The 14,348-nt window shown below is 34.2% G+C and overlaps 1 protein-coding gene across 12 annotated transcripts in view; it reads right to left on the bottom strand.

Annotated features, from left to right (window-relative positions):
• DEUP1 (deuterosome assembly protein 1) overlaps window positions 1–14,348 on the bottom strand; it is a 140,805-nt gene that overhangs the window by 50,917 nt on the left and 75,540 nt on the right. For all 12 annotated transcript variants that reach the window (XM_031960988.1, XM_031960994.1, XM_031960986.1 and 9 more), the window contains one exon: window positions 3,121–3,266. In XM_031960988.1, the coding sequence (XP_031816848.1) occupies window positions 3,121–3,266 (146 nt within the window). The remainder of the gene's footprint in view (window positions 1–3,120; window positions 3,267–14,348) is intronic.

The following is a 14,348-nucleotide window of genomic DNA, read 5'->3' as shown; positions in this document are numbered from 1 at the left end:
ATAGAAAAAGTTTTGTATAAGTAAAACAAATGTAATCAAACTTAGAAAGCAGGCAAGAAATTTTACAACAAATTTCTCTGATATAGGCCTTATTTTTAACTATATAGGGAAACTGAGCCAAATTTATTAAAATAAAAGCTATTTTACAATTAATAAATTGTCAAAGAATACAGATAGTTTTCAGAAGAATCAAAACCATTGACATGAAAAAATGCTCTAAATCACTATTGATTAGAGAAATGAAAATCAAAATAATTCTGAGATAGCACCTCACACTGATCAAATTGACTAACATGACAAAAATGGTAAATGACAAAAGCTGGACAAGATATGGGAAAACAGGTCACCAAAGCCAATGCACTGTTGATAAAGTTTGTGAATTGGCCCAACTGTTCTGAAAAATAATTTGAAATCATGTCCAAAAGATTACAAAATTGTGCATACCCTTTGATCTAGCAATACTGTTGCTTATGTCCATAATCGCAAAGAGATCCAAGAAAAAAGTTAAGACCTATATGTACAAAAATATTTATAGCAGATCTTTTCACAGTGATAAAGATTGAAAATTGATTAACTGTAAAAGATGATGATCCAAGACAATTCCAAAAGGATCATGATAAAAAATGGTATCCATTTTTAGTAAGAGAAAATTAATAAACTTTTGAGTGCAGACTGAAGTATACTTTTTTCACTTTATTTTTCCTGAGGATTTTTTTGTGTGTGTTTTCTTTTGCAACATGACTAATATAAAAATATGTTTACATGATTTTACATGTATAATCAATATGATACTGTTTGCCTTTTCAAGGAATAGAAAGGGCAGGAGGGAGGGAGAGAATTTATAACTCAAAATTTAAAAAAGAATGTTAAAAACATTTTAAATGTAATTCAGAAATAGTGAAGCAAATGCATATTTAAAAAAAAGGAAGAAAACTGAGGCCCCAAAGGATTGTCTTGCCCATAGTCACATAAATAGAGCAAGAAGCCCAGTCTTCTGACTATTACTCAATCAACAAACATTTATTAAACACCTGCTGCATATATGGCACTATGCTAAGAGCATTTAAACATACTATTTTATACAGTTAATTTAAAATATGTTAAAATATGTAAAACATGTAAAAATATGCAAATAATCTTCAGAATTCTAGACTGAAAATACAAATATGTCTTCAAATTCTTTCATGAATGATAAATCTAAAATAAACTTTTAAGGGAAAATCAGCAACATAAGGGGTATATCACTAACACTTTGAAATCAATGTCATAGTCTTGCTTACAAAATATATTTGAGAGCAGGATACCTTCTGAAAAATCTGGAAAGGCATCCATAAGTGATGCAAAGTAAAATGTGCCATGTACAAAGTAACAGCAATGTTGTGGGAAGATCAGCTGTGAATGACTTTGCTATTCTCAGCAATCCAATGATCCAAAACTACTCTGAAGGACTTATGATGAAAAATGCTATCATAACCAGAAAGTTGATGCTGTCTGAATACAGATTGAAGCATACTTTAAAAATTTTTTTCTTGAAGGCTTTTTTTTTTTTTTTTTTTTTTTTTTGCTGTTTGTTTTCTTTCACAACACAACTATTATGGAAATGTTTTGCATGAATACACATGTATAACCTATATCAAATCCATTGCATTTTCAATGAGGTAAGGTGAGAAGGGAGGAAGGGAAAGAAACAATCTGGAACTCAACAAATGTTAAAAATTGTTTTTACATATAACTGGGGGGAAATTTAAAAATACTAAATTTACAAAAGGTTACAAATAAATAAACATCACCAGTTACCTCAACTTTTCCTCAAAAAAAATATTTGATTCCATGGTTAGAGATAATGCTGGAATGAATGACTATGATGTACATATAAGACACTAAATAAATGGATTATTTGATTGTTTGATAAATTACCATTATATAATTTGTTGCAAAGACTAAATAGAATTCCTTCTATACTGGTAAATTGTTATTCCAGGACATAATTTTTACATCTTGCCATTTAATATTGAGGATACCTCAGGGTTTGTCCAAGGAGCTATAGTTTATCAAAAAGTTCATCCGTGTTTCAAAACTATAAGTAAGATTGATCTTTACTATCTTTCTCATGGTATGTAAATTATAATTACTACCTCTATAATGTAATGTTGAACTTTCAGTAAAAATACCATTTTACCATGTAACTGTTATTCTTAAAAGCCTAACTTTGATCCTGGGTTAACTTTTTCAATCTGAGAAAAGGCACTAATGAGAATCAACATATCAGAGAAATGTAAATCAAGCAGTTAAATTACCTATTCATAAGTAAAAACATTTTATGATCTTTAGTTGTCCAAATTTCTCTGTATAACCTGGTATATCCACATAATTGTATGATTCTAAATAGGTAAAAAGCTAATGAGTTTTCAGTGTGACATGGCAAGGCAATGGATATAAAGGCTGAAATCAAAATAGCATTTGTGAAATAAAGATTGGTAATTATAGGGTAGCAGGAATAAAATCTTTTAAAAATTGCTACTACTTAATCAACTTGCATACAAAAAGTAAAAAAAAACCCACTAAAAAAAAAGATGTTGAGATACTTTGTTACTAAAATGAAATGTGTGTTTAGATATATTCTAATATCTAGTGGCTAAATCCAACATTTTTAATAAAAACTGAAGATTAAATAACCAACTATTAAAAATATATATATGTGTGTGTGTGTCTGTGTGTGTGTAGTGAGGTAATTGGGGTTAAGTGACTTCCCCAGCTGAGACAACTAGGGTTAAGTGACTTGCCCAAGTTCACACATCTAGGAAGTGTTAAGTGTCTGAGACCAGATTTGAACTCTGGTCCTCTTGACTTCAGGGCTGGTGCTCTATCCACTGCACCATCCAGCTGCCCCCTATTAAATATATATATATATATTTAAATTACCAATATTGTATAATCTCTAATATTAAACATATATATATATATATATATTTAAATTACCAATATGGTATTATCTATAAGCATATAAATTAGCAGATGGATTTTTTTTATTCTTACATCAAATAAATCCCAAAGAAACATACAAAAACTATGACTTTAATGATTGCCTCTAAAAATAAATATTGGAATTAAAGAACATACCTTTTTGGATTATCTTGAAAATTTTGGTACTCTCCTATTTTCAATAATTCTCTATGTAACTGTAATCGTTCCATTTCTATAACTCTCAAGAGATCATCACGTGACTGTAATTCATTTTTTACCTCTGAGAGTCCTGCTTCCATGGTCTAAATAAAAAACCAAAATGATTTAATGGTAATATTAAGATTTCATGATCTTGTGGAATATATTAAAATAATTTTATATTTCATAATCCACTTTTTTAAAAATGAACTGTTAAACATTTTTGTTAAATAAGAATCAGATTTTAAAGAATTCTGTATTGCTAAAGTTCTGGGATAAAAATCACAGAATTTTAGAGCTAGAGAGAACCTTAAAGATCATGTAGATCTATCCCATCATTTTAAAGATGATGGAATTGAGGATCAGAATATTTAAATTATTTGCCCTCAGTCATACATTGATGACAAAGGAGTTTCTAAAAAACAGGTCTCCTAATTCATTAGAAAAGCCCTACGTCATAAGTTACAAAGGTCATGGAATTTTAGAGCTAGAAAGAACCTTGGAGATCTCTATTTTAAAGATAATAAAATTGAGGGCTAGCAACATTTAAATTATTTTAATAATAAAATCTTTTAAACAAATGCTATGTTATTGTACATGGCAACAACAATATTATACAATGATCAATTCTGATGGACATGACTCTTTCTAATAATGAGATGACTGAGGCCAGTTCCAATGATCTTTTGATGAAGAGAGCCATCTGCACCCAGAGAGAGGACTGTGGGAACTGAATGTGGATCATAATATTCTCACTCTTTTTGTTCTGTTCATTTGCATTTTATTTTCTTTCCTTTTTGATCTAATCTTTCTTGTGCAACAAGGTAATTGTAAAAATATGTTTACATATATTGGATTTAACATATATTTTAACATGTATAACATATATTGGATTACTTGCCATCTAAGAGAGGTGGTAGGGGGAAGGAGGGGAAAATTTGGAACGCGAGGCTATGCAAAAATCAATGTTGAAAAATTATCCATGTATATGTTTTGAAAACAAAAAGCTTTAATAATAAAAATACTATGCTAGAACATTTGCTCATCACCTAATAGCCTCCTTTGGATAAGGACTTAATATATGTTTGGTGAATCAAATTTAACTGAAGTTGAATATGTAGAAGGGAAAGTTGCTAATAAGAGTCATTATAGATCCATCAACAACAGGCCATGCCAAATTTACCCCATTTCCTTTTTCTTTCAGGGTTAATAGACTGGAAGATGAGGAAAATGTCATAGATATAATATATACCTAGGTTTTAGCAAGGCACTTAGTAAAGTCTTTTACAATAACCTTTTAGAACAGATAGGGAAGATTTGGGGTAGATGGTAATATGGTTATGTGAATTTGAAAGAAGATGTAGGATGTAGTTAAATTTTTTTGAAGTTGAGCAAGATGTGGGAATGTTCTAAGGTAGAAAGAAAAGCACTTGAGTAAATAGGGAAAAGTAAGGAGGAAAGGGGAAGAGGAAGATTTGGAATAGCTTCTGCAGGGAGTTAGAGAGCAATTAGGGAAGACTAAATGGATTGCCTTGCTTCAGTGAGAGCTCAGTTGAAGTTGAAGACAACATGAATTTGTAATGTATGCATTAAGCAGTGTTATGTGACTTCTGGATCCATACCACAGCATACATAGAGGAAGCAAATGCTAGGAGGAATTTAAAGCTAAAGTTTGGCAAGGGATAAGGGGATTATAGAATGAGAGAGAAGGAATTAAGAACACAGAACAGTATGAAGCTTAACCTGACTTAAGTATATGTAGTCAAGATTGAGAAAGGAAGAAAGTTTAATCAGAGTAGAAGAAATATCTAAGAAAGTACTAAGGGTCATTTGGGGATTCAAATGAGTTTATATATATATGAATCTTCAAATTAAAGGGATATATTAATATTGGTGATGATGATAATGATTACCATCAACATGGAAGTAGATCATAGTGGAGTACTCCCAGGAATTGTCCTTTGTCCTCTAGTGTTCAACATGTTTATTAATGGATTAAGTTGAAAACATAGATGGCCTCAAATGTTTCTTAATCTGTGAATTGGCCTTGAAGTTGGGAAGGATAGCCAATTTACTGGATGATAAAATTAGGATCCAAAAGCTCTAAAAAGGTTAGACATTGTGAACTATACCTAGTTATCAACACCTTGATAGGAATACTTGTTAAGTTTTATATTTGGATGAAAAGAAATACAGACAATAGAGAATATTAGGGATAAATAATAGACCACATGAAAAAGGCCTGGGGATGAATTAAATAGTGACATAGCAACGAAGATGTGACTTTATGTTTTACTAATATGACTAGTAATATAGTTAAAGTGAGGGACAAATGATTGGCTCATTGATAGAGAGGCAAGTTGAAAGCTACACCCAAGAAATATTAAAAATTTAGATGAAGTTTTTGTGCACATGGTAGCTTCATTCATTAGAACTTGTGAACTGGTTTGTTATCCAATAAAATGAAAAGTACTTGAGGATAGGGACTGGCTTTTCTTTTTTTTTAAGCCCCACCATCCAGTGTGGGCATTTAATAAGTACTTGCTGCATGGGTTTAGTTCCTAAACTTATTATTTCTATCCAAATGTTTTGTAAATACTTTAACAAAACCACTTCTGTTTTGTCTCCTGTGATTTTTATGTACTTGTTCTCTACCATGATTCCTTGCTTTGTTTCTTGAGTTTCTTTATATCTTGTAAATTTAAAATGCTACTATACTCTTCTCTTTTATCTATCCTTTTCTATTCTTCCAGAGCTATATTTGAGTCACCATCTCATTGTACCAAGTTGCAATGATGTCAGGTCAAATTTACTTCCTTGAATAAAAAAAAATTGCCAGGGGAAAGAGGAGGAGTGATATCTAAAAAAGACCAATATAGATTTTCACAAGGAACTCACTGACCAACCAAAAATGTACGAAAAATAGAAGCAAGAATAAGTTAAATAAGTTTAGATTTGAAAAACCTCTGTACATACTGGAGGAAAGAAAGCAGGGAAAACAATCAGGAAACTATTAACGTACCACTTGAGAAGTGATGAGGGCCTAAAGTTGGATTATGGCCCTATAAATGGTGAAGACAATATGGATGTAAGATGTTGTGAAGGTAGAAACAAGAAGATTGGGCAAGTGCCTAGGTATGTGGGGTGAAAATGAGGAACAGAACTTGATATTGAGATTATGCCAAAGATACCAACACCTGGGTGACTGGGAGGATGATGGTGACTTTGATAGAAATAGGAAAGTTTGGGAGATGGATGAGTTTTGGGGGAAAGAGAATGTAATAAAGTTAGTAACATATATTGCAATCCATTCATGCTTGATTATCCTGAATAATTTACTCTGTCCTACCCCACATAAAAATAAGTGAGGTTAAGACTCTTACAAAATCATTGCTTGAGAGCTAGAACTCATTTATTCTCCAAGATATACCTGCCAAAGCCCCAAGGTGATCTGGGGATAAGGAATGGTGGGATTTTTTTCAGTTGCACTTTATGGGACTTCTACTATGAGGGTTCAGATGATTTTCTGCTTATACCTCTGTCCCCTCTATAATTGCCTTTAGGAAGCCAATACCTAGTAAAGAATGAGGGAAGATAGGAAATTAAACCTAGAAGAGAGGTGGAGGAAGAGAGGACTGTGAGAAGATTATATTAAGTATATTTTTATTGAAGATAAGCCTCATGATTAGCCCCCTTGGGAGGTAGGCCATAGTCCCATCTTTTTTGAGACTACCAGGAACTTGCCCAGAGTCTAACAGGATATATCAGAAGTGGAAATTGGAGTCTCTTTTTTTCTCTATCCACTAAGATATTATGTTGCCTCTCAAATCTAAGAAAGACAATAAAAACATATCATAGAAACTTGATATCAAGTTAAGTAGGGTTATAATAAGAGAGTTATTAGCTTCCCTAGATGAACTCAAGTTACTAGGTCCTGGTGAACAACTTGCTAGTGCTGAAAGAAGTGACTAGCATGGCTTCAGAACCATGGTCAGTGTCATGGTAAAGATTATAAAGGATAGAAGCAGTATCTCAGATTTAGAGAAGGGCAAAGGTCTCACTATTCAAAAAAAGGGAGAAAAGATCATTTTGAAAATTAACGATTACTGACCTGGACTTCAATTCCTTTCAAATTTAAAGAACGTATTATGAAAAAGGATAGTTTTAATTTGTATTAGCTCTAGTGATAACATCTCCCCCTCTCTTTCTTCCTCCCTTTCTCTGTCTTTCTGTCTCTGTCTCTGTCTCTCTGCCTCTGTGTCTGCCTCTTTTTCTTAATAGTTATTAGACTGATAATGAATGACCTCAAAATTATTTACCCAGGCTTAAGCATATGATAAATTATCTCATGCAATTTCAAGTTTGGCCATCACAAATAAGAAAATGAGATATAATTAGGTAGATTCAAATAGTTGCACAGGTGGACTCAAAAGAGTGGTTTAATATCAAGTTGGAAGGAAGTCTCTAGAAGAGTGTACTTAGGCTTCCCCTGCACTGTTTAATATCCATATCTATGACTTAAAGCTAACAAGTATCACACTCGCCAAATTGGGGACTAGCACAATTGAGAGGTATCTCCAATAATTTGTATGATAAAATCAGGATAGAACATAAGAGCAAATCCAATAAAGTGAGTTTTAAAAGGGGAAATGTAGAGTCCCATATTTGGGTTCTAAAAAATAATTATCATTAGAAAGGGTAGAAATGACTAAACACAAACGTTTTTCTAAAAAATATCTGTGGCTTGAACCAGGAGAACATTGATCACAGCAGCAATAAGATTATATAATGATCAACTATGATGAATTGACTCTTCTCAATAATGCAGTGATCCAAGACAATTTTAGTTGTTTGGGGATGGAAAATGCCATCTTCATGAAGAGAGAACTATGGAGATTGAATGTGTATTAAAGCATAGTATTTTTACCTTTTCTATTTATTTTTTTTCTTATCTTTTTTCCCTTTTGGTCTCATTTTTTTTTTGGCACAACATGACAAATATGGAAATATGTTTAAAAGGATTGCACCGATTTAACCTATTATCAGATTATGTTGTCTTGGGTAGAGAGAAGGTAAAGGAAGGGAGGGAGAAAAATTTGGAATACAAAGTCTTACAAAAATTAATGTTGAAAACTATATTGAGAAAATTAAGTATTATTAAAATTTTTAAAAAAAGATCTGTGGCTTTTAGTAGACTGCAAACTCAAGATGTGTTTGAATTGTGGCAGAAAAAAAGAGTAATTCTAATTCCAGTCATTTTTCAGTCCCATCTTCTGGAAATCTGGTTCTATTAGCCCCCTTTCTGATAAAGGGCTACATTGCTGTTGTTTAGTCTTGTCTGAATCTTTCATGATCCCATTTGGGATTTTCTATGTAGAGATACTAGAATTGTTTGTCATTTCCTTATCCAGCACATTTTAAAGATGAGGTAAACTGAGGGCAAATGACTTGCCCAGGGTCACACAACTGATGTCAGAGGCTGAACTTATGAAGATGAGTCTTCTTGATGCTAGATTGGTACTCTATCTATTTACCATTTAGCTACCCTTAAGGGGTTTTATAATTGACATTATATCATAATATATAATTTATTAAGATTTGTCTATAATAAGTATATATGTATATGTACATATATATATATATATATATATATATGTAGTTTGCTTTACATAGAAAATTATATTCGGACCTTGCCACAATCCTATGAATTATGTATTACTGATATTGTTCTCCAATTTCATTTTGCCTCATATGTAAATTAAAACATTTGACTAAAGGTTCTTTAATTCTCCAATTCTAAACCCAATGACCTTCTGAATGAAAATTTCTTTCTCTGCTCAAACTACTTGCAAAGTCATTCCAGAAATATCACAACTCAGTCAAATCTGATCTTTTACTTACAAAGTTTTCCATGGGATTTTGTGAGCAGCTTGATTATTTTAGGTATTTTGGATGTGCAGGACATAAGATTATAGATTCAGAATTTGAAGAAACTTTAGAGATCATAAGATTTTAAATTTATAGGTAGCTATAGGCAGTTCAGTGGATAGAGCACCGAGCCTGTAATCAGTAAAACCTGAATTCAAATCCAGCCTCCAACACTGTGTGACCCTAGTCACTTAGCCTTTGTTTTATTTGCCTTACTTTCTCCAACTGTAATAACAGCCCGTATTTTCTAGGGTTGTTGTGAGGATCAAATGAAATAATATCTGTAAAAACATTCAGCAGAGTGTCTTGAACATAAAGTTGTTCAGTTGTGTCCAATCCACTGTGACCCCATTGGGGTAGTCTTGGCAAAGATACTGGATTGGTTTGCCATTTCCTTCTCCAGCTCATTTTTTTAACATATGAGGAAACTGAGGCAAACAGGGTTAAATGACTTGTCCAGAGTCACACAACTAGTGAGTGTCTGAGGCCAGATTGGAACTTAAGAGATGATTCTTCCTCATTCCAGGGTCCGTTCATTTCTCTTCCATTTCTCTTCCTTGCAGGAGATTTATCAAAGGCAGGACTCATAAGTATAGCCAGCAACCAGATTAAAATGCAATTAAGAAATATTTAACATCATAAATAAAAACATAATAAAGCTCAGTGCTGATTAGTTTTATAAAGCAATATGTACCCAGCAGGGATTCTCTTTGTATTTCAGTTTTACAGCACTGATCCAATACATGAAGGAGCCTCAAAAGCCTCAAATCCAGCACCCTCCATTTATAGATAAGGGGCCCAGAAAGGTTATACTATTTGTCCAAGGTGACACAGATGGTAAACTGTACAACTGGGACTTGAGCCCAGGTCTTTCTGTTCAGAATCCAAGACTCTTTCCATTGAACCAAGTTGACCCTAGATCTTGTAAATCACCCTGTACTTGTTTGCCTCCAGTGCTTTCATGCAGTTGTCTACTGTTGGCATCATAGTAGGTGTGTGTGCAAGTGAGCAAACAATGAAAAAATTATTTTAAGTGAAGTTACTTTGCACTTCTAATGACAAAGAGGCTCTAGTGTCCTGTTTGCTAAGTCTTTTTAAACTGGCTACTGGTTTGGAGTAAATAGCCAATGGGGTGTAGGAATAGGTAGTGAAGAGAGAAAACCTAACTTGGATATCAGGGAAAAGAGGACCACAACAACAAAACAAATTGGGGCTCGCAGGATGGCCTGAGATGAGAGAGAATACTGAGCAGATGGAAAGTTCCCATGAGAGAAAGCCAGACTCCCTTAGTACTTTGGGGGAGCTAGATAAAGTGAACCATTTTCATGAGGGTTTTCACTGCCATCAACATGGAACTGTAAACCAGAAAGGGCAGCACCTTAGTGAAAAATTCCATCATTGCTGTTGATCAGGGACATAGAGAGATTAAAAATAGTTGTAATAGCCTGGGCAGTTTCTTCACTAAACAGGAATGAAAACTAAACAGGAATGAACCAGCTCACATGTCTGAGATAGAACCCTGAGAATTACCATGTGATAATGTGGAGAGTCGTGAATAACCCTGTGTGCCTCATATGCTTGCTGTCATGGTAATCTCAGGACTGCTTATTAAGCATTCAAGGGGATCAAAGGCAAAGCAATCCACCGAATGTTGATCCCATCACCGCCAGGGAAGAGAATGACTTCTCTTGTTTAGTGGACAGCTGGACCTGAGAATGGGTTCTGTCAGACCAGCTTAATTACTAAAGAATTATCTATATATGATATTGTTTGCATAGGAGGCTTGTGGGAGGGTAAGGGTGATGGTAGGTATTCCGGCTTCCATAACAAGACATTTGCTTACTATTTTTGGTGGTCTGAATGTATAGTATAGAGAAATTAAACCAGTTGAAGAAGTGTCTATTTTATCTGTTGCTAATTGAATTTTCTAGTACATTGAAGGTGTTCATGGGTCTACACAATTATGGAGTGTTTGATGCTTTCCAGGTTACAAGACCAAACTGTCTTCATGTCTAGCTTCATTTCCCTCCACAACATACAATACTGGGTTCTTTGGTTGCAGGTAACTGGCAGAGGGGCCAACTTGGAAAAGGATAACTCCTATGTTGAAATTTTCAACAACAAAGCATATTTTTGGGCCTGGGGTAATTTGGGGGGGTGAACTATCTTTTAATTCCTTAAAAGCCTTTTCCATGGCAAAAATTCATCAACTAAAACATTAAGTGCCAAAGATTTGTAAGGCATATTGTTAGGGCTGAAAATCAACAGATAAAATGAAGCTCATAATTTCCAAAAATTATTACAGATTTTTTGTAACCCTGTACTTTACCTCTACTCGTATGCTTTCTTTGTCTTTCACAATTCTATTCATACCAACCCTCTATTCTCAATCATGACACTTATATTTTCTAGGAACTCTCTAGTTCCTTATGCTCAAGTTTATGTAAACAGGAAGTTCAGTTCAAATGCTGGAGAATGGCTTTGACTAAAGCATGTAAGAACACACTTCCACCTCTCCTACTTCCTTAATCCTTTCTTCTCTCTCCCCATCCAAAAGATTTTGAATAACTGAATTCCTGAAGATATAAAAATTTAGGGATGTCCAAGTCTGAATGGCATGGTTCTATATATTAATCCAAACCAAAAAGCTATTTGCTATTCATTTCAATCCCAAATCCAAATAAAGCTATAGTCCTTTTGCAGTTAATGTCAGTTTACAGGATATCAGTTTATGCAGTAATTAACTGATCCAGGAGGTAGGGGTTAAGAGGTGGAGAGGCTGATCCTACATCTTAATTGTACTGAATTACAGCAGAGCATTAGCTCCATTTCCCCTCCTTATCCACTCCAATTGCATGGATCCCAAAACACAAAAGTATGGTGCAGCAGAAAAGACACTTCATTTAGAATCAGAACATATGAGCTCAAAGAGAGGCTTTGTTACTATATATGGCACTACAGCTTTACAATGAAGTACTTGGTTGAGCTCAATAGCTTCCAAGGTCCCTTCTAGTTCTAAATCTATTTCCATAAAGATCTAGAATACAAGTATAATATACTTTGAAGAGAAAAAGAAGGCACTGAATAACTTGTTTATAAGTTGTATTGTAAAGAATAAAGTTAAACATACTTATAAATAAAATAATTTCAACCTGTTGAGCCACAGAAATTATATAAACCAAATGTTATCTTCTAGGAAATCCTTCCCTTATTTGGATATCATTACTCATACTGTTACTTATCTTTTTTAAAGATCTTTTTTAAACTCTGTCTTTTACAGAGTAAATGTAATCAAAGAATCATAGAATTTAAAATGGAAGGAATGGTGGAAATATTACATACATAAGTGTGTGTGTGTGTGTGTGTGTGTAGAATCAAAACCTTCATTTTATGGAAAAAAATAAAGACCTAAAGGGATTAAAGTGATGTGACCAAGGTCACAAAGATAGTAAGAAGCAGAACTCAGGTCTTTTGTCTCTTTTCATTATATTATGAAACTTGAACTGATCTCAACATTTTCACTATGTCAATTCCTTGCTTCTTGATATCCAACTAGTGATACTATATTCCAGAGCAATCTTTGACCTTATGTCTTCCCCTCATTTATCCTATATGATTTTTCTGTCATCTTTCTATCATCTTCAATTGGCTCATTATGTTTCTACCAAGACTTTACAAGGGGAAATCTCTGAGTATAACTGGCATGGTAAAAAAAATTCTCTAGATCTTATAAGAAACTCAGTGTAGCCAGTGTATTTGTTAGGTATAGGACATATAGGACAGTCTTTATTTTACCCCACAGATGATAGAAAAATGCAAAATTTTCATAGATCATCATAAATAAAAGTAGAAAACACAAAGATATCCCAACAACACAGAACAATCAAATGCAACTTTCCTTCTTCTCTAGTAGGTCCCACTTTTCTAGAATCCTAAAGTCCTCCATACTCGGCATCATTTTAGGACTAGGACTTTTCCAGAAGAGAAATACATTTGGAGTTGCAAGATAAGCAGCACTCTAACATTTCACTAAATCTCTCTCCCCCCTCTATTTATCCTTCATCTCCAAATGATCTAATTCCAGAAAGTCCAGAAATACACTTGATTTGACTAGATTCAGAATCTCTCTTCCCACTGAACCCACTTCATCTTGAATAACTCTATATCATGGTTTCAGTCTTTTGCTATTCATCTCCGGAAGCCATGTAAGTAATCATCTTATTTGTCTGAGATTCCCATGGCTCAGGGACTCGCTCTCCATTATCCAAACAGAAAATCTGGATACCTAAACTTGAGTTTATTTGTGATGACTGATAAAATGACAACAATTGAAACCCTTCACAATGATATTGCCTAATATGTCTCCCCTCCCTGGCTAGGTGGCTAGATAGTGGGATCATGTTGCTTATGAAATCCTCCTTATCCTCTGTCTAGAAAGTCATATTCCAGACACTTGAAAATGTGACAAACTAAGGGCTAGGCTCTGGGGGTATAATCCTTAGGAAATCAAACGAGGAAGTTTGAGTTAGGAGGGGTGTCAGAACTCCCTTCTTGGGTCATAATTCTGACTCAGTACGTGCATTTGCCACAAAGCAAGTCATTAAAGTTCCACTCTTGTCTTACTATATTCTAAGAATCTTGATGGAAAAAAACCAAACATTATCATCCTCTGTTTATCATCTTCCCTTTCAAATTCTCTTATTATTTTCAAGGGCACCATTACTCTCCCAGTTCCCCAAGCTCAAGACTGAAGCATAATTCTTGACTCCTCTCAATTTTACCAGCTCCCTCCCATAATCCAACCTGTTGCCAAGGGCTGACAATTTCACTCTTGGCCATCTCTCTCAAATATGCCCCCATTTCTCACTTTGATATGCCACTATCCTGATGCAGGTCCTCATCACCTGATGTCTAGACGACAGTCTGCTGGTGAGTCCGCCCACATTTCTCCCAATTCCAGTCCATCCTCCATGCAAAGTTTAAAACCACCCTGTCACTCCCATACTCAATAAACTCTCTTGTTGCTACTGTTGTGCTTTTTTCATTGTGCCTGACTCTTTCTGACCTTATTTGGGGTGTTCCTGACAAAGATACTAGAGCAGTTTGCCATTTCCTTGTCTAGCTCATTTTTGCAGGGAAAGAAACTGAGGCAGAGTGAAGTGACTTGCCCAGGGTCACACAACTATTGAGTGTCTGAGGGTGAGATGAATCTAGATCTGGTAGTCTGCCCACTGTGCCACCTAGCTGCCCCCAATAAA

Source organism: Sarcophilus harrisii, chromosome 3 (genome assembly GCF_902635505.1).
Source record: "Sarcophilus harrisii chromosome 3, mSarHar1.11, whole genome shotgun sequence".
NCBI lineage: Eukaryota > Metazoa > Chordata > Mammalia > Dasyuromorphia > Dasyuridae > Sarcophilus > Sarcophilus harrisii.
This window is presented reverse-complemented; position numbering and strand designations above follow the sequence as displayed.